This window comes from Metopolophium dirhodum, chromosome 3 (assembly GCF_019925205.1).
Source record: "Metopolophium dirhodum isolate CAU chromosome 3, ASM1992520v1, whole genome shotgun sequence".
In the NCBI taxonomy this organism is placed as follows: Eukaryota; Metazoa; Arthropoda; class Insecta; order Hemiptera; family Aphididae; genus Metopolophium; species Metopolophium dirhodum.
In genome coordinates this window covers 23,702,355-23,729,263 of record NC_083562.1, presented here as the reverse complement: position 1 = coordinate 23,729,263, position 26,909 = coordinate 23,702,355, and the positions used below count along the sequence as shown (strand labels likewise).

Genomic DNA, 26,909 nt, shown 5'->3' with positions numbered 1-26,909 from the left:
GTTTGCCATTGAGTAAGACGATAACTGAAATATCCTTTTAATTTGTCATCCTACTAATTATATATATGACAATCGCAAATATGCAAAATTTACTGAAGTTCTAAAAAAAGTCATGGTTTGAATGTTTTAAGGTGGTAATGGTATTCGAATGTAATAATACATGTACAATAATATTGCAGTACGCAATAACGTAGTTTAGTAGTTGTACATTACGATTTATAGAGACGTGTTTTGAAGCGCATCCTGAATAAGGTAAATAGGAGCACGCAACCGGATGCACCGGATCTAGCTGAATATTTAAACTTTAAATTGCCTTGACAAAAGAGATAAATAGATACAAATTGTACACGTCATACAATTTCTCCTGTTATGGCATATATATATATATTACATCACTTGAAGGCTGATCGCCGAGGGCTGTGAGGTATATTGAGGGTTAACAAGTATAACAGCAGAAAAATTGTCGTCGAGAGTGTAATAAAATAATATTATAATTTATTGTAATAGTAATACGACAAGATAACTTGGGGAAATTGGTGTGAAAAGTGGCAAAGTTGAACTTCAAAAATATTATCGGAGTATAGAGCTATACTACATACTGAATATGTTTATCAGTATATGAATAACCTTGCAGCATTAATTACAGTTAATTCAATGTTAAAACGTTAAATTACAAATTGCATCAAATGAAATATATTTAAACTTACAATTTATAAGTTTCACATGAGTAATTGTCAAAACGTATTTTTTAACTTAACCCGATATATGTATAATGCACATACTTAATATGTACAAGTTCGGATTAAAGATCCACTGGATCCCGGAATATCGCATACACTTAGTTTAACTCTTACATTTTAACCCTTATCACTAAAATGTTAATTACTTAATTTTTGGTTGCATTTAGTTTTGATTTTTGTACAATTAGGAAAAAAAAATTATGTAATAATAGATTATAAATTATTTAAACAAAGATAATTTGGTCATCACAACCACTGCAGTTAACAAATTATGTCTAAGCGTATGAAACTACCTAATGTACTAATACAAAATATTTTTACGTGGAGATTGTAAGCTGGTAAAGTAGGTATACTAAAGAAGTATAATAATATAATACGACAGTCAACAGTCACAAGTATATTATTATGTTTTAAAATGCATTCTTTCGAGTAACAATATTTCGTCATGCTACTTCACACCTATAATTACTCTATGATTATAATTTTATAACATTGACTGATTTGAGATTATCCTAAATAGTTTATTGTATACATTCGATTTTAACGTCAATTCAACACCGTCTACCCTACACAATAATCAATAATTGTAAACACGGAATAAAAAAAAGAACAGATTGAACACGCCGACTGTGAATGCAATTTCAAGTTTTACGTGTAAAAGTTGTTTGCTATTTGCATAAAAATTAAACACCTGGCGATGGCGTTAAGCCAAAACTCTAACAGCCGTCAATATTATTGTGCTAAAAAATTCGTACAATAAATACAATACAATACATACGCTTACTGTATTACTATTAGGGAATTCCTAATTAATATTTAATGTATAGGTATTCAATATGCATCGGTATAATATGTTGTTTTCTAAAGAATATATTATTAAAATGTACTTAGTTTAGTTCGATATGCTTAATTATAATTTAACCAGGGCAAAAACTAAAAAACATTTTAATTGCTTTTTAAACTATGAAATAAAACAACTTATTTGCTTTTGCAATAATCAGGTATCACTTTAAAAATATATTATTAATAGATACCTAACTTAAAGTTCATAATAATTATAAAAATATCTATTGATCATATTATTATGATCAAACATCATTACTAATACATACGGATACGATACAGGCGATGGAAAAGTGATCGAACTGAAATTATAATTGCGGTAGGTAGACAATTTTAAAAACAGCGTATCAAAATGTTGATACCATTTTGGAAGTTATTCGGATAAAGTGTAAGTGCAACATTAATATTTAATATAGATAATATAATACATTAGTGCATAATACCTAGTGCCCCTTATTAACATGTGTCAATAACACCGGGGAATTAAGGACATTATATTTCAGGAACTCCAAATAATGGGTTAGTGGTTTTATTATCTACTTATCCCGAATTTGAAATCGTATACTCTACACAATAGGTATAGATTATGTACATACAATATTTTGGTTATTTTTTGAATATAAAATTATATGAACAGAAAATAAAGATATCAAAAGTTCATGTTTTGATTGTATGCAGTCTGACCTTGTTTTGATTTGTGATATCGGAATTTCCCTAATATATTATCCTTTATAATATTTCGGATAAGTCATCGAAGGAATTCGTAATAAATAATAATGGTGATTGATATAAAAGTACTTATAATCAATGGTTATACTAGCCCATAGGTCATATTAAAGTCTAATACCTAAGCATTAACGTAATATGCATATTCGCATTTTTTTTTTAATGTTTATCTATTAAGCAGTCGATCATATTTCATACTTTTATATTAATTGTACATTTTAAAATTATCATAATTTACTTAAAAATAATAATATCAATAAAATCGTCTGAAGTGGCCTAGATAATATTCTTACCTTTAAATTTTATAAGAGGTAAATTCACTCCAATTTAAGAATTTACAGAATAAAATATGTACAATTTACAATGTTTTACGTTTGTAAGACGGATACAATAATTAATGCCCGCGTGGTCCCCTATTAAGTGATACATATTTTGTTTATTTCTATTAATTGTAATCATATTGTTAAAATATAATTAGCAAGTAAAAATATTAAAAAATATATTCTTGTAAATTACATATTATTAACACTACGTATTAAAATGTTTTAGAAATTCAGTTCAAAAATGTTTTTTTTTTGGTTAACAAACTAATGATTATTGCAAATAGACAATGTAAACAAAAGAATCATTCAAGCACGTTCCAGACACAGTATTTTTAAGCGAGAAATCAACGTAGTGAATGGTCGTAATTACCTATGTATGAAATGTATACCATATTCCTAAAATATAATGGGATTACAAAATTGAATGATAATACTGAACGTTTTTAACTACAACAATTAAACATTGTTGATTTGGCCCGCAGAAACTGTGAAGTGCATAAATTATAAAAAAAGTAAAAATTAACTAATTAAAAAAAGTGCTAACTCTTTTTTAAAAATAATTATATTCATAAAAAATATAAAATGACAAGTTTTGAAATAAAAATTTACAATTACTTTAAAAGGTCACTTCATAACAGTTATATTAATTTTGAATGAACATTAGATGCATTTCTAAAAATATATAATTAATTTTTAGATGGTTTTTCTTTAAGGTTGGAATTTTTTATAGACATGGGGAAGATGTGGGAATAACGGCCACCGAATCGGGAATCCATATATCTCTGGTAATAATAATCCAAATATTTTACTATTGCTTGCATTAGAACTATTGTCTTGTTAGCTACTACATAAGTACCTATGTAAGTTTTAAATCTTTAGAGTTAAGTGGAATATTTTTTTTTTTTTTAGAATAAAAAAGAAAATGACCGGCATTACCCATATAGTGTACTCCACTACTCACACCAGTCACATATAAATACAAGTAAAAGTATAGGACAAAATATAAATTTTGAAAAATCATATAAATAATGATCAAAATTATATTTTATCACTTATCTAGTACCTACAGAGATATTTGTTAATACTTAGTTTTTACAAAAGTGTATAAGAAATTTTAGTTTGCACCGTATAAAAATAATTATTATATAATAAACAAATACAAGGCCGTCACTACCTACCCCATCAGATTTGACTAGTATTACTATTATCACAGTTTTTTTTTTTAAATACATGTATTTACTTAAAAACCGTAATATTTAGGTGAATTTTGAGCACATAATTGCAATCCTCGTATTATGTAGATGTAAATTAAACCATTGATGTAGAAAAAAAATTAAGATAAAATAATTAAGAAATTAAGAAAATTTGATGATTTTCAATTTTGAAAAATATTTCATCAAAAGTGATAATAAAATTGATAACAAACTTTTGGTGGGATAAATTGTGTTTATCATTTTTAGATATCTGGTATTAAGTTTTGAAAATCTAAATTTTAGCTATCATATTTCATGTGATATGTCACTGGCCGGACTTACCCACTGGCTGCCATTCCCCCATCTTCCCCCATCACCTACAGAGATATATTTCACGAACATATTTATTATGTAATTCAAATTTAGCAGTGGTGAATGATGAGGAACACATGAAACATACGTACTTCATACAGCAAAGCATGGTTCCTTGGTTTTTATATCTAATTATTATTAAAATCGTATAATATATACTTCGTAGAATCGATTAACCAAAAAGTACTTTTGTTCTGTATTACGTCGTAGTGTCGTACTTATTTCAACGTTATTTCAGGGTCCATTTGGGGAGCGGTACTACTAGTTCGATGGGAGGGGTGGTTAGTAAGATTATTTCGTAAATGTAAATGGTTGTGTGAAATAGAAACCTGTGTAAAATATGTGACATGCAACTTTTTGCCCACTTTTAGTTCCATGTCCAACTAATATGTTATATTTGACGGATTGTTAAATAAATCGTAGTCGTATGACTATACTGTGACAGCGACAACGATTAATGCGGGCGCTTTGACTAGCGCAAATGAAAAAGGGTCGTCCAGGAAAACGTTGCCGCCGGTGTTACATCGGTGGTGGAAAGCGGACTTTTACCCCGCAGAATTATGTAAGTTGGGACAGCTGTTTTTCGCAGAGTTCCCATCATACACATAATATTATTGTCGTACAGCTAATAAATAAATTAATAAGCGCCGTTTTTATCACACGAGCATTTAAGAAGACCACTTATATGATAAATATTTTACGTAATCAAGAAAGAGAAAGACGTAGGTTATCTAAAATGGTTGAATAATTGACCCCGTTTTAGTCTACCACCCTTTTATGCCATAGTCCCGTATCCATACAATGTTCTAAAATGCATTTCTTATTTCTCTTTCTACGTAATCAACGACCACCACGCGTTCGACTTGGATTTAGCCGCCTATACCCCGCGAAGTAGTTAGGTATTTATCGTAACACGGATTGACCACTTTTAATTATTCCCAATGTTCGGATTGTATATATTGTGTTTATCACATTGACCTTACAGATTGTCCGCGTAAGTACGACTTATCGTCAATAACCAATGCATAACCTATAATAGTCTACCGCATACCAAATAGCGTAACCGAGTTAAATTGATGTCTCGAGGACGGGAACGAAATTTCTACGTAATTTTGATGAGTGGTGACGACAATAGCTGACAACCTTATTATTATCTACGTATAGAGTCGATGTATGTCTGCGAACAATGCGCAGAGATGGCGCAATAAACCGTGCAGTCATGACGTCATAGATTGCCTGACACGTTATCGGACACGTCCGGGTACGGTAACGGGGCCAAGGTCACGGAGAGGGTGACGACGACGACCTCGACTGGGAATCTTGGAGAAGAGTGAAGGGAGGGGTTTTTGGCGTAGTTGAGACATAACAAACACAATACACCGTCTGATAACAATAATAATACCTACAATGAAGCTTAACGTGTTTGTCGAATTCACTAATTTTGTACTCACACGATTCAACGATGGTGACAGTGCGACGATGCGACGGTGAGCAGAAGCTGCTGGAGGCGGACACGGGGGCGGCGGCTCGGGCGTAGTTCACTGGGCATCGTGTCACCCGAGTATTAAGGGTCAGAATCCAGTGTCGTCGGGTCCGGAGCGAGCTTGCGGTCCAGTGAAACGGTCCAGTCGCCGAGATCGCGGTGCAAGGTTTTGCGAAAAAGAAAATGTGAAAATCGAAACAAAATACTATTCGTCATGCGATGAAAAACAAAAATGCCGGTTTTTCCCCGCTTTGATGTTGTCGTCCTGTCCGCAATTATTGTTCGGTTTTGCACGCAATCGTTTGTACGCGAAGGACTTTTGGCGAGAGAACTCCGTTATCAATCATATGGATTTAATGGATTAACACGGGCGCACATGAGCAGCAGGCGGTTACAACGATTCGTGATAACGAGAATCTTTCTGGCGTCTGAGTTTCACGTGCACAATATTATAGTATCGCCACTACGCCAAGACTAACATATGGCTAGAAAGCGTTTTTTGTGCACCGGCAGATCGCGCAGTGTCCCATAAGCCTTAAAATCGTTTTGCTCTACCACCTCTACTACAGTTCAACAGTGTTGTAGTCGGTAGCACCACTCATTCGGAAATATTTCTTGAAATAATGCAATTTTGCAGTTTTTCAGATAATACACCGCGTTCCACTGGATGGCGCCTCAAGAAATGTTTGTGGAGATTTTAACGGTTTTTCGTCCAAATTGCGTATGAAAAAAAAAATGTAATTTAAATGCACTTTATTATTGTACCTAGTATTGTGTATTTGTGTAGAATCTACATTAAATAAGTAAGTTTCCTAGATCAAAAATTACTATGAAAATTAAATTACGGTTAAATCATAATATGTAGGAACACACGGAAAGAGAGTGAAAGATGCTATTATTTTAGGGGCAACATTTAGGCAATTTATAATCTGGTCTTAGCCGTCTGGTATCTATGCGTTAGATGTAAACGATCATTATTGTGAATGCCATTCATTGTGGGCACCACTCTCGTACGCGCACATGTCAATAACTCGATAACAATATACAATTCACTATACGAATTTACGACAACTTACGCATTGTGTTGACAAAATTAAAGATAGTTAACGTTGTCTGATTTTGATTCTAAAAATATGTTTGAATTCAGCAGAAAAATATCTGTAGATCGTACGAAACGCTTTCCGTTTATAATTTTAATTTTAATAATGATTTGAAAAAATCTATATTTACAAGTTTTCAATTACAGTTAACAATAATATAAGATTTAATTTTTACAAAGTGTTCCGTACGATCTTGACAATTTTCTGACGAGTTAAAATTTTTTTCAGAATCAAATCGAACAACGTAAACTAACTTTAATGTTGTAAAAATACAACTTCAGGTCTTTTGAGCTAAAATGTACGGCAGTAGCGGGGCCTGCTCGTGTGTCTTTAATAAGGGGCAATAGTTAGGCAATATACAATTTCGTTGCCGGCGTTTATGTTGTCAATGGCAATTAGTGTGAGTGTGAGTGTGATTGTATGAGGGTACTGGTCTATCTACGCACGCGCTGCAATCACACACATTGAAACGCACCGCCAACCAAAAATAAAAAGCGTGATTTATTGCTCAAAACACAGAAAAAACTTTCACGTAGAGTGGTCTGATTTGATTTTCTGATAATTTTCTACTGGGCGCATTGGACTTTGATTTTTAATTTCGTCGCTTAAGACAAACAAAATACAAATAACAAAAACTTGTAAAAATTGTTAATAATTACGAATTTACGAAATTTAGACCTAATACTACCTTGGTGATTTGTTGGTGAGAAACGAGTGCAATAAATATTTCTGTGATGGTAGCACGGTGCATGACCGCCAGAGTACGATGTGCACCAGCCTCAATGCAGGGTATGCCACTGGAAGTGGTGGTGCAACAGTGGATTTTCACAAATATATTTCACTTCACACTTGGGTAAAAATTTATAATAAATTACAATAATTATAAACGCAAATATAGTATGTTATAATATCAAAAAGTGCCAGCCCTAAATACTTCTTTGGGTTTTGCTCTTATTCAGCCGCTATCAATATTACAATAAACCTTGGAAATAGTATTTCTAATTGAAAAATATTAAATAATAAACAACATTTTACGGTTAAACTGTTTAAGTGTTAAACATGCCATTAATTGACGTATGAAGTGTCATCATTGGGTGGCTCCTTTCACCAGTCATCACAATAATGTTACCTGTCAATAATTGTACTTTTAGCCTATATTCTTATTGTATAAATGATACAGATTCTATATTACTTGTAAAAATAAATAAAAAATAAAAAGTGCCATTGTCATAACTCATAAGGCATAAGGCTTATAACATTACCAACCTCTAATTTAATTTCATTGCGGAACGGCTGCAGCCGTTTCGTAAAAACCTTGTTTCTGTGCAGGATTTGACTGAAACAGTGCAGCCATACTTATATCATATAAGTTTATGCAGTAGCGCAACTAGGGGGGGGGGGTGTGAGGGTTATAATAAATTGTATTTTATATCTACAATAACTTCATACCTAATTGTAATATATTCGTCTCAAAATCATCAACGCAAAATTATAACGTAAGTTTTTAAACAAGTTATGAAATTCATCTAGATTTAGTGTTTGATTTATGACTTATACACCAAATATTAAGTTAAAGCCAATCTGTATAAATAAACATATACGATCACTTTCACTATTCGATAAACCACCTGCATGTCCGGATGTCATTATCTGTCCTTGTAATACTCTCTCTATATGTCTCATTCATGGTGGTGCCAGGGGTGATTGAGAAGGAGATGGTTAGCCATCCAAAATATAAAATTAGCCACCTCAAAAATGCACACAATACCTAGGTACTTATAAGTTGTAACGAATACGAGCATTTGCAATTTATATTTTATATTGTTCATAAAATATATAAAATATAAATTAACAATTAAACCTAACCTATACATTATGTACAGGTAACAGGATGATTTACAAAACATTTTCTGTAATCTGTTTCAATTTTTTATACTTTTATCCAAATTCTAATTTATGGAATGTGTAAGTATGTGCACTTATAAAGTTATAAAGACCATATTTCCAAATACTTAGATTTTTTATATCATGTAATAAGGACTAGGTATTCTGTGCCAGCTGGTTATATAAACTAAATAAACTTATTATTATTTTCAAATGGAACAGCCATATTTTACTGTAAAATGTAAATTGTTATTTAGATGATGTTTTTGAAAATCTTGCGACGCGTCCAAATCGAAATTCGAACGACTAGTTTCTGAGTTATTATAAGCTTTATGTACAAAAGTGAAAAAATAATAGGAATTATACGTCATACGAGTAGTCTATATTACTTATTAGTTATTAATGATAGTTTTACATAAAATATAAGAAATAGTATGTAATAATTTTATTATATTAAGGGGGCTGGAGCGTGATTCATTTTCAGTCGATAACTTAGCTCACGACTTCAATTACTACGCCCAATATAATGTTCCAATATTGATTTTGAAAGCAAATTTGAATTCGTCACTAAATTATCTAAATTATCTATGCTTTGACAATTTCAATTTTCTGATTTTTATTTTATTTTACTTAAAAATTTACTAACAAAAAGAGTAAAAATAGATCATATTCATAATTCAAATTTAAATACATTGATATAGAATATGAAAAATGTACGATAGTTAAAGCATAGGAAATTTAGAGGAGAATTCAAATTTGCTTTCAAAATTAAAATCGGAACATCCTACTGAGCGTAGTGATTGAAGTCACAGGCAGCATTTTTTGAAAAAAAATGTTTATAATTTTATAAAGCAATATATGGTGACGCATGTGCATGCGCGTAGATAAAATGACAGACGTACATCCCGGTCACTATGATGCCCCTATAAAACGTGATCAGTACTACGAATTACACACAATAATGTTCATTTACTTTAAACACATTCACAAGACCCAGATAAACAGAAATATAAAATGCCAAGTGTTTACCCCTTAGAATTGATTACGCTCCAGTCCCCTTAAATATTTAGTCAATCACATGCATATGTCAATAGGTGACTAAGACCTCCCCAGTTTTTTATCATATTTTCTTTTTTTAGTTTATTTATTTTGCAACACTCTATTGTTCATAGTCCATAGATGTTGTTATGTTGACCAATTTAAAAACCGTAGTGTTTTATTAACAGAAACTATTTTCTTCGAGACATGACGACACGCAAATTTCCCGAAATTATTGTCAACAATTAATACAAAATCAAATTGTCGAATAAAAATCTTTGAGTTAAAAATCCCTGGAATACAATATTTCTCATACAGCATTTTGAAATGAAACTGATTGAATAAATATATTTAAAAAGTTAATTAAATACAACGCATTTAATATTTAATTACAAATATAAAGGTACTTGCATATGACGTAATGAATATATAAAATTAAATATACATCATATGTCCAAATATTATTAAAAATTAAAAATCATGTATTGAAGAATCATTATATTATAATGAAAATTAAAAAACCAAGCTATATTTAATGTTGAAAATACATATTAAGTACAATATTTAATATACTTTTTTTTATTTATTACCACTTTAAAATATTAACAATAATATATATAGTTTGTACTAAAATATGTCTAGTTCTGTTTGATTTTTAATTGGTATTTGATATAATTTACAAAAATATTTTATCTCAAGGGTTTTTATTCTGATTTCCCAATAAATCGGTGTGGGTAATTACGCACTAAAATATAACTTATACTATACAACTGGGTTACTGGCTCCATTCCCTCTAAGGTTTTTAGATTTAAGTTTCAGTAAGAACTACTTTAGACGAATCTTTCATTAAATGTTCATATCTATTATTTAGCTTTAAAAATTAAACATTTTATACATTTTAAACTACAAAATAATTTACAAATCTTTGTTATTTTAATAAATATTACCAAGATTTGAACTTCAAATGCTTTAAAAAAATTACTGTGACCATATATTTCCGATATTTTTCAATTAGTATGTCAACAATTTATGAAGAAAAACTTTGTATTAACTTTTTCTTACCAAAAAACAAAATTTGCATTATACATAAAGAAAAGTTAAACAAATGTTGAGATTGAAAATAACCACAAATAGCATAAAAAGAGCTATAACATTTTGAAAATGATTTTTGGTCTTGTAAATATTTGATAAAAATAGCATGTCTATGGTTGTACATTTTTGAATTAAAAAAAAAAAACACTTCTTATCTACAAAACTCAGCATAGGAAAATGTTGGTATTAGAGAATAATAATAATAATAACCGTGGTCATATCTAAAAAAAAATTTAACTCTAAATCTATTGCGGCTGATGTAGTGACGTATAACTCATTAATCCGAATATCAGTGTCTGCGACATTCATAGTAATATAAATATATAATATTATTTTAATTAATACTACAATTTAAAGTACCTAATAACGATCACAACTCGTATAATAAGACGTGTATACATATACGCGTCATCTGATAACAATGAATTTCCGTGGGTTCATTGACTATAGTATCAATCAATGGAATTTTCTACGCGTAGGAGACTGAAGGCTATACATAATAATTTATTATATGCGTGTGCTGTGTGTATGTGATGATATTGTTATTTGTTATCATTATTATACGCCGAGTAGGTATTTAGGTATTATATTATCAATTATGAAGGGAACAACTATGTACGATAAATAAATAATTTGGAATGGTAAAAAATATTAATTTTCCATTATGTATAAGTATATAGTGTAAAAAACTATAAATGAGAGCAGCCATGGGAGGTATTTTATCTGCGGGCTAAAAATTTGGCTTCGATTTTATCAATTTACATAGCTCGAAGACATTCATAATGAGCAATATATATTTACATAATGTTTATTATTATAATATAGGTTAGCCTTGGCAAAAACAATACCTAATAATAAGGTACCTCATCGGGAAATTTGACATAATATATTATATTGTATCAACCTAGAACCGTTGTTAGAGATCAACGTTCGCCCATAGTACCTACCTATATATGTATATATACACTATATAGTACAAGTACCTACATACTATGTTTATAAAACAACAATACCGGTTACGAATTTTTTTTCGAACTACGTCTTAATTTAATCGAAGAATAATAATATTAGGTATTGCGACGCAAGAATATCCTACACAGCTACTCAGCGTGACCAAAATGTAGATTATATACACAATACACATCGTAACCTGTATAGGTATTTACATAATACATAGAATTTGGTTAAACACTTAACTCTTATACCAATCGGTAGGTACATGAGTGATGGTTTTACACAATTTTGTTTTGATATAAAATATATTTTATTAAGGATTGAGTTTATGTATTTTGCCCCCACACATATGTTGAAATATTAGGTCAACGCAAGCTGCAGGGCCGTCCCGAAGATGAAAATCAAGGGGGGGGGGGTGAACAATCTGAAAAATGCCTACTACAATTTTTTTACACAATAATGTATGCAGTATAATTAATTATAATATGTAGTCGCGTTTTTTACTTTTTAACATGTATATATATGCGTATTAGTGGCAATCATCGACGCGGAAGTAGTACAAAAATACACAAACACTCACACTAATAATCATTTACGACTAACACAAATCCCAGGGGATTTGACAATTTGCAGGGTACACAAAGTAATGAATTTTTTGATTTTGAGTAACTAAGATAAGTCTGACGACATTGATTTCCATTAAAAAGATTTTTAAAAAACCAAGAAACATTAAGAAAAATTTGAAATTTGCGTCCCTATCTATGATTGCGCTAGGGGCATGGGCCCCGGATTGCCCCCCTTAGATCCGGAGTCCGGTCATCCGGTACTGATTCTACCTAACTTATGTGTTAAACTGTGAAGTAAAACATGTATTTATGAAAATATACAGTTTAACTGCACTACGACTATACTACAGTACTACGCACCTATAATACGCATCCATAACTTATTTGTTAAAAACCGTTATGTGATGATGGGAAAGATCAAAGAACCACTAGGGCTATATTCCTAGTTCAGAAACCAAAATTTGATTTATTTCAAGAACACTTTGAGCAATATCATTTTTATTTTTTTTTAAATATGACAACTCGTATGTTTGGTTCGTATAACGTCTGGTGATCACTGATCTCAAGTTTAGTATCGAAAATTATAAGTATATCTACCACAAGCAGCAAAACTGCACAAGCCTACCTTGAACGAAGTGTAATAAAAAAATAATTAACTGACTCGTATTTATTGTAAATTGTATATGTATATATAATCATTACTCTATGTCTCTATGTAAATAAATAATTACGGATAAGAATAATTAATAATTATAATATTTATACTTATATGAGTTATAACTTTATAATAGTTTGTTTGTAGGTACACTTTTATGCTGAAAAATAATTTATCTTGTTCTTTAATTATATGTAATCTTATTTATTTAATAATAATTTAATAATAATTCAATAAGTATAAAAACCTGTGAAATTATAATAAATAACTAGTTTTTTTTTTGTTATGTACCTACAGATTTGGATATTGTTCTACGTATAATCAGGGTAAATATAATAGATATTAGTTTCATAGTGTTCTCTCACTAAAATTATATTTAATCATAGACCTATAACTTAGTTAATGTATTTAATACCTACTACCTAGTTGGTAGGTTCCACGAAAATATGTTCCAATTATTACTTGTTTCAACAATATATATTTCTTTCAGTAATCACTTTTTCCACAAAACATTAGTTCCACTGGTCATTTGTTCCAAAAATGTTTGGAACATAATATTATGTTCTAATATAGAACAACAGATATTAACCCGTTACGATTACACAATACAATTTTCATATTGTGTATAATAATATTATTATTTATTTATATAGAAACATTAATATTTAGAAGTTGATGCCCACTGACCACGGATTAAGGGTCGATTTCACCATATTTCACGAAATTAGAAATAGATATATCTTATTCCGTGCCACTAACTCACCTTAAATATAATATCATAGGTATATCTTAAATCGTGCGCTAACTACTCTCAGCATAGAACCATTATTATTGTTATATTCTGTGATAAAACATCCATGAGTCGTGACGACAGAGTACAATAATATTTAATATGTCGCGGTCGCACGATGATAGTAAAATGCGATAGTTACTATCATGGGAATATGTGATAGTACTATCACATTATCAAATGTGTTCACACGAGGTTGAGTGTATGAAGGTGATAGTAAATTGTGATAGTAGGTGGAAAATTGATATACAAGAAAAAAAAAAAAGATTTAATAAAAAAAGATGTACAAACACTACAATAGTATGATAGTACGGTAGTCGAGTGTCCGCACGATGATAATTACTATGACTATCGTGAAATCTACTATCACACTATCATGCATGCAGAGTCGCTTTCGTGATAGCTTGATAGTCACTATCGACACTCTCTTGATAGCAGCTTTCACGATAGTAACTATCGCGTTTTACTATCATCGTGCGACCGCGGCTTTACTCCATGAACGAGTTGGGGGCATAGACCTATAAATATAATATTTACGGCGCATTCCACTCCGCCCACCGTCTATGATAGGTGATGATATTAACCGTTTTATAACCGAGAGAGAAAGAACACTAAGTAGTAAATGAGCCGGCATTAGCAACTGTATACATTTTACTATTGGTTTCTTTTCTCACTCACTCCATATCGTACCCCTGACTTCTCTCTCCAAGCGCTGTCCATTAGTTTGATGATAAGGAAGGAACTACTACCATGGAATAGATTAAATTTCATCTATTCTGTGCTACTACTGGTACTACTTATCATAATATATTATGTTTTTGTTTACTAAACAATTTCGATTATAAGAAAACAAATTAGATAGACAGAACTGTAGTTTGTAGACTGTAGAGTACAAAAGACTAGAAGAGTTAAGACTAATAATTTATTATTATGTATTAACTAATACATAAAAGCTAGTTAGCTTTTGTTACTTTAATAATTTTAATTTTCCCATTTGTATAAGAACAAACCGTCGTACAGCTAGTAATCCTAACAAAATGGATTATGAAGACAGTTTTTTGAAGAAATATAATATTATGAAATTGGACGAGTACATGTAAGTAAACACTGGTGTATTTTGTGCAACCATAATAAATCATTGTGTAGGTACCTAAACTTACCTTTTTGTTTTGTTTAGTGAGCTGTATAATAACCGTTCAACAGTCAATAAAAAAATTACTGAGAATGTGATCACTAAGCGTGAGTTGCTGTCGCATTTTAGAGTAGAGTTGAGTTTGCTCAATGCGTGTAAACTCAAAATCAAAGTAATTTTTATGTTTACAACCATAACAATGTTTTGAATATAGTGTGCGTTATTAACATTTTTATTATTTAATAGGATGAGTTGGAGAAAACTCATGATGTTATCGACACTCAAATACTCGTCTTTTTGTGCAATCATGCTTTCATCTTGTTTCGCAATATCCATGTATTTTTTTCCATTGAAGAGGATCTGTTATCTCTGTTTATCAACTTTTGTCAAGATAATGTAAGTAACATTTAAGGAATTTTTATTTTTAGTTATTTTATTAATCTTATTGTGAGTTTCTATAATTGGTTTTGTAAACTGTAATGACTTAAATAACAAATTTGAGTCAAGGTACTTAGTTATTTACTCAAAATAATTAATAATTGTGTACAGTAATGATAAATATTTTGTTAAATTATATATGTTTTGTATAATTTAACACATGTAATATTAGTTAATACTTAATACCAGTGGTCGGGAGTAGTGCGATAATCGTAGCGATGCTACTTTATTTGTAGCGATTGACGTAGCGTCGCTACATTACACCTTAGATAGCGAAATACTATAGCGTGCTAAACATTTCCGGTTAGCATAGCAAAAATTATCATTATTTTGTCGCTACCTACAATCTAATAGGTTATTATTAAAATATCAATTATGATTATATTTGTTGGTTTATATTATGATAATGATGAGTATATTAGTGAAGTTTTTGTCCTGGGTCCTGTCCAGTGACTAAATGTCAAATCAGTACAAACTACAAACACGAGTTTCCAATAAGAACATTTTTAAAAAAAGTAGCGAAAAAGTTTTGACATTTGACAATAGCGTTAGAAGCAGCACGCTACATTTAAAAAAAGGTAACAATAGCAATAGCGAGTTACTTTTTTTGAGGGAATAGCTGTAGCCTTAGCGTGCTACAAAAAACTAGTGGCGTCCCGAACACTGGTTAATACTATACCTACACCTATAGTGATGATTTGAGAAAATACTAGTATGCTTATTGCTTAAGATAGTGTCCTAATTAAAGGAATATTAAAATTAATAACAAAATACTAGGTATAAAATAAAAAAGTGGTTAAAGTGTACCAGTGTATGACATTTTAACATTTATCGCAATGCTTTACCACTCAATAAAAATAAATGGATTTACTCTTTATTAAATACATGAAGTTATTATAAGTAGCTTTTATTTAAATATAATACTAATGTAATATTAATTTATATCATAATGCTAAAATTATAATAGGAAGTTTTTAATTTCAAATATTCTACTTTACTTATGTGCTATTTTACATAGATGTGTCTTAAAAATAATTTTAGTTTTGATACATTTTACTCATTAATTAGTTTACTAAATACTGTATTACTATAACACACATAAAAGATTGTTTCTTTAAATTCTGTTTAAATTTCAATGAGTACATTTCAATGTGTACATTTCTAATGAAAATAAAAGAATCTATTATTTATTTAATATTGTACAAGTTTCACAGTATGTTTTTTTTTATTATTAAAGGGGTTAATAGGTATGTATAGTAATAATAATAATAACTAATAAGTTATATCAATTAATTATTTTTTTAGGTAAGCTACATAAATGTAAATCAGTTAGATATTTTGTTGGCTGTTGTTATGCGTGTACCAAATAATCAAAATATTTGGATACAACTAATAAAGCTCCATTTGACTATAGACAGCTTCGATCATGATAAGCTGATGGTTGCTTTTAGCCAAGGTGTTCGTGCATTAAATGATTCACTACCTTTATGGAAGATTTTAATAAGAAATTTGCGATATAGGCGTCCAGAAATAGTAAGTTATTTTCATAATCTATACTAATCTATATCTATACTAATATTATAAAGAGGAAAGATTTGATTGTTTGTATTGAATAGGCTCCGAAAATACTGAACCGATTTAAATGAAATTTGGTACATAGATAGTTTCAACACTGAGAAAAAACATAGGCTACTTTTTAATACTAAAAAAGGGCTGTAAGGGGCTATACTGGTTCGAATTGATAAATCATTTTTTTGTTGGATAGTCTATTCATCGAGGAATGCTATATGCTATATAACATCACGCTACAATCAATTAATAGAAGTGCTCAAACAGGGATTTTGAGATTTACGATGGAAATATTTGTTTATAAACGGTTGCTATTGGTTATAGGAGAAATAATTAATAGAAATAGTATTTATTTATTAATGGCTGTTATTGGTTAATCGGGCAAATCAGGTACAAGCATGCATCAAATCGAATTTTCACACATTGCCTTCCAGGGTGGCTGAGTTGCACTTACTGCAGTGAGTTACACCAAAAAGGAGTTGAACAATCACAATTTGTTTAAGAGTTGTAATTTTTTACGGGCCACAAAGTGCGCAGGATCAGCTATAGTCTATATTATATATAAATTAATGTTTGTGTACAGATCTCTGGGAAGAAGATAGGCTAATTTAAAAAGGGTTAAATTTTGTTTTTTTATTCGTCGGAATTTAGTACGGTTAGGTTAGGTTAGGATTATGTATTGATTACATTAATCTACCGTATTATATCAAAATAAACTTGGTATAACTTTGATACTTTAGAGTTAAATCTTACACTTATGTACAAACCGCACTGGGTCCGCGATCTACCGCAGGTAGATTGCCTACCTGATAATATACTGCTGCGAATCAGAATTTTTATTCCAGGCAACAGAAAAGTTAAGATAAATGTTGAACATCGTACACCGAATATTAAATAATGAATTGAACAAAGTTTGAGTCATATAGAGTTGGTACATTTAACGGGCAACGAAGTGCACAGGATCAGCTAGTATAATATAAGTTATAACTGATAGTGGATCAGCCACTAATATTTAATTATTTTACAATTTATTTGATAAAATTCAATTTATTAATATATTCAGGATAAGAGCAGTACCTGACGGTCGACTTGTGAACATGGGCGTGGCTTCGTTCCAAATGCTGAACCTGGTGGTAAACTTGGTGGGAGAAGCATCTGACAGCTGCCGGACGAAAACCGGTCGCCACCTGGTACTGCTCTTATCCTGAATAGAGTATATTTAAAGTTTAAATTACATTATATATTTATTTTTAATTTGTTTTTGGTTATATTGTGTTGTAAAACAACTTTCTACTTCTTATATTTAAAAAAAAAAATGTCAAATGATCAATTCACTTATGTCGGGTTGCATGAAAAATGTACTAATTTAATGGACCAATCATAAGCCACTAAATTATGTTTAGGGAACAATTAGCTCACTATTGATTCGTTAAATGCTTAATGATTGTTCATGCAACCTGACACTAGTCAGGTAATGAAAATAGCATTATATTATTACTTATTATGAATTTAAATATAACTAATAATATGATGAATAAAAAAATAAAAACACAATAAAATATAAATGCAATATTATATGTACTTATTATATAAGTTAATATTATTATAGGTTGAAACATTACTTAAAGAAGCTACAAAAGGTACAGAAGATTTTTATGACGAAAAACTTTCTTTGGAAATAAGACCTAAATATTTAGAATGGTGCATAGAGTTTAAAGACATACATGCTACTCGAGACCTATTTAATGAACTAAAAGACTTCAAGCCAGCATGTCCTAAATTGTATTTAGTAATGATAGCCATTGAACGTGAGGAACCAAATTATGAATTAGATACAGTAAGACAATTGTATGAAGAAGTAACCAAATTGTGTGGCAACGATAACGTTGGTAAGGACTAATCAATACATTTCTAGATTAAAACTCATCAAATGGTATACTTTAGAGTTTCTCAAAAATAAAATGATAAAATAACATACAAAACATACAAATGATCCAAACAAAAATCACCATTCATAACTAGATTTAGGATGTGTATAACCCAGTGTCGATATTATGGTGCGGGGGATATAGGGATATAACCCCTCCCAAGAATCTTGTTTTTAAATAACTATTATAATATTCTTGTGAGCACTTGGCTATAAAATATTTTAAGGTTTTAAAATAAAAATTAATGGACAATGGTTTTATATTATGACAGTTAAAAGATGTAACTGATAAAAACTTACAACTTACGACTTCTGATATTATTTTTAACCGCCTAAAACGTATCTTTCTTAACCTTTAAACTGTTAAACTTCTATTGATTGTATTTATTGATTGTTTTAATAGATAAATTATTGATCCTTTTAAAAGATTAATCGATTAACTATTTCAACAATCAAGCACTCTAGCTTTTCTTGAAGAAAATGTTTGATTAATCAAACATTTCATTACTTTTAACAATCTATTGTATAATATTATGTCAATTGAATAGCCCTAGGTAATGCCTATTTGAATAATATTATGTCTGTAAAAACATTTATGACATGCTTGTGTAGCGTGAAGCAGCACTCGAAGCCTGTAAGTAATAATCTAGTATACAAATATTATTTTAAGTTTAAAATTTGAGAAAAATTATCTATAAACATAAAAAATATAGTTTTATAAAAAGAGCTACATGTAGCTAAAAATGTAAAATTATGCAAAATAAATTGTAATATATCTCCTTTTATGTCATACCCAACATTTTATATGTTAATTGGCTATGTGCACAACTAAATGAAAAAATATGTAAACTTGTTCCTAAAGTCACTAAAATTAAAGCAAAACTACACTACTTCCAGTTAAGAAGCCTCTTCAAAATCATAGCAAGCTTCATGTTCAAAAGCTACTATACTACCTATAGAAATTTCTAGAAGTGTTATGCGGAAATGGCCCTAAGACCTTATTTTTAAATTAATTTAACACATATCATAGCCTCTTATTAATCTTATGCCAAACTGGTTCTTCCCCAATGCCAAAAGCCCTGTGTTGGATGTAATATCCTTTCTGCACATTGTGCTACACATGTTTAGATTGTATAATTGTATATATTATAAAAATCATGACATTGATTTACATAATAATATTTTATATTTTAGAAGTGTGGATTGATTACATACGTTTTGAACAAGAGTATGGCAACAAGGGACTTAAACAAAAAATTTATTATAAAGCAGTGTTTAACTTGCAAAGGCAATTCCTTGATACTTTATTTGAACAACATGAAAGTCTTGAACGTGAATTTTGGTTAGTATTATAAATATTACTTTTGCAACTATTGAAGTTTTATTCTTGATTAATTTTGTATTTTAGGACAGCTTTAAGTAAAGAAGTTATAGTAGTTGATGATTGAAATATATATACAGATATATATATAAAAAAAAAATAAATAGATGTTTTATTTATTTATACTGTAAGTGGGCCACTTCATAATTTTTATATGTATTTATAGAATTTTGTTTGTATTTATAAAGCCGCTTATTACATAACGCAAGCAGTGTAAGACAGTGAAACTTCAATTAATGATTTACTTTTAAAGATTTCTAAATATATATTATATCATCATCACTGTTATTGTAAAGCTGTCATTTTCTCTGGTTCCTATAGTGATTGTAGTACAGGAGTATCACTGTAGCATATAAATAACATAGTTAATGACAAAATAGTAAATTTATTTATAGAAAGTTAATGATGATCAGATTTCTATTAATATGAATATTATAAATTAATAATTATAATTTAATAATTTAAACTTATTTGAACACTTTATCTAATTTTATTTTATTTTTATTATCATAATTATCATTTGTGCAATAATTAAATTAATAATGCGATTTTAAGGAAACTTAATATTGAATTTATATTCCTAATAATCAGTGTCCGCATAACCCTCAGCAGTAGTATCCGCATCTAAATTATTGTGTTCATTGTCTTCTTTGTTGAATGTGTCTGAACAGGCATAACAGACACCAACATCTTTCCAACACTGTTCGCAGTGTATATAAACGCACCCAATGGTGTTGCAACCATACTGTTTGCCGGCAATCGTTTCTGGTTCGCCACAAATCAGACATTTTCGACGACCGCATGCAAACCACACCAGCCAGCCGAATACTGCCGGGAACTTTAATCTCAACATCAGAAAAATGTCAAGATCTTCCTGAATAATAAGAATAAGTAATGGACATGAAAGATAACGCGCATAATGAATGACGTCCAACTTTGCTACGAAGATGACGCAATTCGATGGTTATGACTTACGTTTGATTCTCGACTCACCTTTCCACCACCCCTAAATCTAACGAAATTGTCAAACATTATCGAGTGATGCAGTTAAAACTTATAAAAAACTTATAAATCGTTTATGCATTGAAAACCAATTTCCCCCTGAAGTTGTCCGTTGAATTGCGTCTGCAGTGGATAACTGTTGTCTAGTCAACGCGGATTTTTTTTCTACGGTACACGGGAAGTAGATACAAACCGATAATTTGTTTTCGCGGGCCAATTTCGACACCTTTTGCTTCATGTACCTGAAGAACGCCGTTCGCTTCCTTAATGTCTCGTTGTATAGGTACAGCACGCGGCGCTTTTCTCTCTTTCGGAAGAATACTGCGCAAATCAGTCGTTTTAGCCGACCTGAATATCCGGCGAATACGGTCATGACGAACACCAGCATTAACGTCCCGTATATCTTGTGCAGGTAATACGCGTCCAACTTGTGTGGATTCGGGAGACACACTGTATACAAGTATGTAAACGTAAATAATTTCATTTCAGGATAATATTCTGGTGATAGGTATAATTAAATTATAATAATATATGTGTTTATGACAATAGTGTCCCTGAATCCTGAATTCAAGTAGTGTAAAGTACTTAGAACGCCCAGGATTTAAGGAGGATTTTTTAGATGTTGTTTGTAAACGTTGCATCATGATTGGTGCCTTTGTGTATTGTGAAGAATACTAATAATACAATCTAGTATTATGTACAAAGATACGTCATAACCAAAGGTGGGCATTAACTTGTTAAAAAGTTAATTTTTTTAAACTTTTTAACTTAAATAGTTAATTATTTTTGTTTTTAACTTATTAACTTATATATTCAGTTAAAATTTTTATTGTTGTAACTTAATTTTTTATAGTTAATTATCATTGTCGTGCAGTTAAGTTAATTTTCTTTTCAAGTCATGCGTAATCAACAAGACAATACTGATTTGTCGACTTTTTTCGATTTTGGTAATTTATTTTCGAATTATGTATTATAATAATCTAATTTTTTACACAGTATTAAACGTCGTGGTAAATGTTTGTGTATAACAAAATACTATGACAGCTTATGACTTAAAAATATTGTACCTTGAAAAAAATTAACTTTTTTTAAACCGAGATAAGTTAATTTTATTTTCTATCTTAACTTTAAACTTATCTAGTTAATTTTTTTTTTGTTAACTTTATCTTAACTGTAGGAAATTTAATTGAATTAACTTAACTTGCCTCAGTTAATTATTTTCATTAACTTGCCCACCTTTGAACTCATAACTAAGTGTTGTATTGTGGGTTGGATATTTACGGCGCTGCGCCGCGATCGTCGTTTTATAATATTGAATTAAATTATTTTCTCAGCGTATAACGTGTAAAAAAGATCAAATTTTGCATCGTTTTAAATTTAAAAATACAAGTCTTACAATCCTATTGAGATTTTAAATGGCCCAAGGTTTGTTCGAAATGATGCACTACATACAGACTTCAAAATACCAACAATCAAAAAATACAACAAAGACCAATCGGTTAGCTTCTTCAGTCAATAGTAATAAGTACTTTATTATTATTGAAAATATAATTTATTTTGTATAGTTGTAACTGTTATGTGTAACATAATTATTATAAAATGAAAAATTAGTAATCTTACTATATTATCAATGTTATCCGATACATAAATATCGAAACGCAAATCTATTATACAGGGGTAACAGATAGAACTGACTTTTGGAATAACTTTTGTTCTAAATAATATAATTTATGGTCACTTGCGCTACACTTATATTATACAAAAAAATATTTTTATGTTTTTTAACACTATTATAAGAACAATTTTGATAATAAAAACATTTTTCTGAGTCAAGTATTTTATTTTTACAATTTTTTAAAATATTAATATTTTTATGATTAAATTAATTTGGAACGTAATAACTTTTTTCAAAATATTTTTTTTGGGAATTTGATGACATGAGTATATTTCTTAAATTATTTACTAATCATATAATTTTAACAATAATTATTGTCATACTTTAAGTAGCATAATTTTTTTTCGTCAAGTCTTTCTGTTACACCTAAATTTAGATGATTTAATGCCAGGAAAACTTTAAAAATAAAATAAATAAATAAAATATAAATTACTAGATTTAACTATCAAATCGTGGTAATGTTATTTGGATCTTGTGTGTATAATATAATATAGTATATATTTATACTATAAAATATAGTTACTGTTAATAAGAGGACGCCTCACCCGCATATGTTGTCTCCGACTTACAAGTGTGGAACGTAGCAAATTATATGCTCAGCAGAACACGTGTAGCTCCGTTAGTTAAAAAATTACTGTGAATTGACCTTTTATTATATTTTAATTTTAAAGCGAGTTATGAGTATTTTAAGATTTACAAACAATTTTACTCTATGATATAATCCATATCATTCATATCATCCATATTATTGTACTATTACAATAAAAAAATACAAAATTCAAAGTAAATGTTTAGACTTTAGATATTATACGTAGAACATAGTATATACATATAGTTTATGTCACGAATTATTGTGATTTGCGATATAAATATAAAATATTGTATTTCGGTATCAGTTTTTAGTGTCCACGTCCATCAGGCGCCGAGGTTCCTTCTTAACGTGAACAGAGTGTAGCGTATAGGCACCTACAATGGCTACCAATGGCTATGATCAATAATTATGTTACTGCCTAAAAAAATTCTAGGTAATAAAATAGGTCGATTGTAAACTCGGCCCGGAAATTGTAATTAATAAAAAAGGTCGATTATAAATTCGGCCCGATAATTATTTTGACCAATAAAATATAATACGCACGATATAATTTAATCTGCAAATAATAAGTAACTATGTACCATATCTTATCGGAACAATTATTATATATCGGTGTGTAATACGTCAAACACATGGCTTTTTACTTAAAAAAATATATTTATATTAATATAACCTTATATTATTAATTATAGCACTACAGTTTTACTTATATTTTTACATGGATACATTTGACTTATATTTTTTAACACTGGAATATATTACTTACATTTTTACACAATTTTAGTGAATTTTACATTTATATAAAAAACTTTATACTATGAATAAAAATATGAAAAGAAAATGAAAATAATTGTTGGAGGATAATGATAATCGCCTCCTCGTGGTGTCCTCTGGGTAATGCTAAATGGTTCTCAAAAATATTATACATACATACATTTTTATTCGGGCCGAGTTTACACCTAAATAGTTTTTACCTGCAAAAAAACACGAGCCGAGTTTACAGTGGACCTTTTGAACATTTTTTTTCCTCGGGTCGAGTTTACAAGCGCCCGTGTTATATAGTCTTACGTTTATATTAGGTACTTAAAAAATCAAGCGCGACGGTAGTGGCACGAAGCTATAGGTAAGTAAAAAAAAATAGCGGAGTAGCCATATATACACATGGCGTATACCTAGACATAAAACTAATTACGTAGGTACTTAAAATTTGTCACCGAATGATGTCGGATAATTAATCACACATTATATATACACACGAAATATAGTAGATGGGTACTAGGTATACGTACCTACCGTGAGTTGTTATCCACAAGGTGCGATATTACGACTCCGTTGGATTTAATGACAACTATTAAAAGTTAAGGATGACGACGAATTAAATTAGACACTAATTTATAGTACTAAAACTGAAATATTATGTATATAATATAGACCACGATAATCATGCTTATTTGTTTTTCCCGTCTACGTATTGTAATATTACAATTACAATACGATATTACATTATTTTGAGTCTCGGTATTATTTCAATATAACGTATTCGGATATTCGGTATTCAACTCGTGGTGTGCTACTAATACCGCTACTTTATACACTTTTAATTAATAATTTATTAATAATAATAATTGTATAATATTATTATGTTATATATGTTTAAGATAGGTACCTAATAAGTATATTGCATAGTGCATACGTACCTTACCTATATAGATTAAAACACAATATATTGCTTAGCATACTATTATAATAAATACCTAGTTATTATAATATACTGTGTTAATCATTAAATCGAAATGAGAAAAATACTGATTGTGTTAGGTATAGCTGTGTGCTGTGTAGCCTCTTTTCTCACAACGCAAAATTTATTGTTGTATTATTTTTTTAGATTCTGAGCGAAGCGATGAATGTATTGATTCTACAATGATGTGTGTTTTTTTTTTAATTTTTTTATTTTTTTATTTTTTTATTTTTTTATTTTTTTATTTTTTTTTTTATTTTTGTGTCTGTCATCACCTTTTAGGACAGTAAAAGTGCTTGGATTTTCTTCAATAGTAACTTTTCTGATAGGAAAGTGAATCTAGTTGGTACTTTGGGGGGTCAAAAGTAAAAATTTCCCAGTAGTTTTCACAAACGACGTGAAAAACAAAAGAAAAATTAAGGAAAAACGGGAATTTTTACGCAAAATCTGTTTTCGAGAAAATCGATTTTGGTTTTTGGTGTAACTCTAAAACAAATGACCGTAGGGACATGAAATTTTGACTGAATGTCTATATTAGCATTTTCTATGCACCATAAAATTTACAAAATATTTTGACTCTTTTTGAGCTGTTTACGGCCATTGTCAGTTTTCAATTTTTTTAGTTTTTTTTTCTATAAATATCAATAAAATTTTATCTGTTGAGTAAAAAAGCTTGAAAATTTAATAGAAGGCTCCCAGGTTATTGTTTCAAAGGCAGATGAAAAACATTAAAAATCCTTAGTCACAGTTTTTAATTATAAGCATTTAAAGTTCAAATTTTGACAAAATACGGAAAAATCACGAAAAATAGCAAATTATTTTGATGAGAATTCATAAAAATTTTTCTTTTTAAATCTAAGATTTGAAAATGTAATATAAGATTACTCATAAGTTTGTCTACCTTTATCAAAAAAAAAATGTCTAGAAGAAACTTAAATTAAATTTTTATGAGCGTCTGAAATTTATATTTTTACAACATTTGATATTTACTCGATTTCTCATGTAACAATTTTCTTATTTTATTGTAATTAAAAAACGAATGACTGTAGATACTTGAAAATTTCACTGAATGTTTATATTAGCATTTTCAATACACCATAAAATGTTGAAAATATTTTGACTCTTTTTGAGCTGTTTACGGACATTGTCAGTTTTTAATTTTTTTAGTTTTTTTTCTATAAATATCAATAAATTTTTATTTGTTGGGTAAAAAAGCGTGAAAATTTAATATAATGCTCATGATATATCGTTCTAATAGCAGTTGAAAAATATTAAAAATACATAGGCACAATTTTTTTTTATAAGCATTTAAAGTTCAAATTTTGACAACATTTATCAAATTTATAATTTATTAATTATTTTGTAGTTAAAAATTTATAAATTTTTAACTTTTATGGCTAAGGATTGAAAATTTAAAACAAGACTCCACGTAAATAGGTTATATATAAATTACTTTATTCACAATAATATCATCAAATATACTTGGTAAAATCATAGGCTGACTGACCGTTTTCGCTCAGAATCGTTTTTCTTATACAATGATATTATATCATTGAATTCAAATTTAACACCATCCATTACAGTGACCCACTTGTAACCTACCGTACAGCAGAGCGACATCCACTTATCCACCTTTTTTAATTTATAACTTAAAGTAATGGTATACCCATGCCTTGTTTAATATAGCATTGAAGAA

General features: G+C 29.5%; 3 protein-coding genes across 4 annotated transcripts in view; 1 reads left to right on the top strand and 2 right to left on the bottom strand.

Annotated features, from left to right (window-relative positions):
- The window catches only part of LOC132940214 (3-phosphoinositide-dependent protein kinase 1), a 162,244-nt gene extending 156,134 nt beyond the window's left edge, over window positions 1–6,110 (bottom strand). The window contains exon 1 of the mRNA XM_061007689.1: window positions 5,649–6,110. The gene's annotated coding sequence lies outside the window, so the exon portion shown is untranslated. The remainder of the gene's footprint in view (window positions 1–5,648) is intronic.
- Window positions 6,111–14,592: 8,482 nt separating this feature from the next.
- LOC132941308 (uncharacterized) lies at window positions 14,593–25,352 on the top strand. 2 transcript variants are annotated; one of them, XM_061009304.1, is made up of 7 exons: window positions 14,593–14,855; window positions 14,937–15,063; window positions 15,138–15,287; window positions 16,635–16,862; window positions 18,508–18,787; window positions 20,020–20,167; window positions 20,239–25,352. In XM_061009304.1, the coding sequence occupies exons 1-7, from the start codon at window positions 14,797–14,799 to the stop codon at window positions 20,246–20,248; spliced, it is 1,002 nt and encodes a 333-aa protein (XP_060865287.1). In that variant the 5' UTR covers window positions 14,593–14,796; the 3' UTR covers window positions 20,249–25,352. The 2 variants fall into 2 exon arrangements, with proteins under 2 accessions (XP_060865287.1, XP_060865286.1); XM_061009303.1 differs by having other exon boundaries at window positions 20,234–25,352.
- Window positions 20,787–26,909, bottom strand: part of LOC132940603 (protein sneaky) — a 50,608-nt gene continuing 44,485 nt past the window's right edge. The window contains exons 11-12 of the mRNA XM_061008326.1: window positions 21,402–21,658; window positions 20,787–21,080 (exon numbers count right to left, since the gene is read on the bottom strand). Of these exons, the coding sequence (XP_060864309.1) occupies window positions 20,787–21,080; window positions 21,402–21,658 (551 nt within the window). The remainder of the gene's footprint in view (window positions 21,081–21,401; window positions 21,659–26,909) is intronic.

What these genes read in the sequence shown, in the direction of transcription:
- LOC132941308 (XM_061009303.1), top strand. Translation starts at nt 14,797, where the DNA reads ATGGATTATGAAGACAGTTTTTTGAAGAAATATAATATTATGAAATTG. An exon ending in ATGAAATTGGACGAGTACAT is followed by an intron (nt 14,856 to 14,936) that starts GTAAGTAAACAC and finishes TGTTTTGTTTAG; the next exon opens with TGAGCTGTATAATAACCGTT. An exon ending in TCAACTTTTGTCAAGATAAT is followed by an intron (nt 15,288 to 16,634) that starts GTAAGTAACATT and finishes TTATTTTTTTAG; the next exon opens with GTAAGCTACATAAATGTAAA.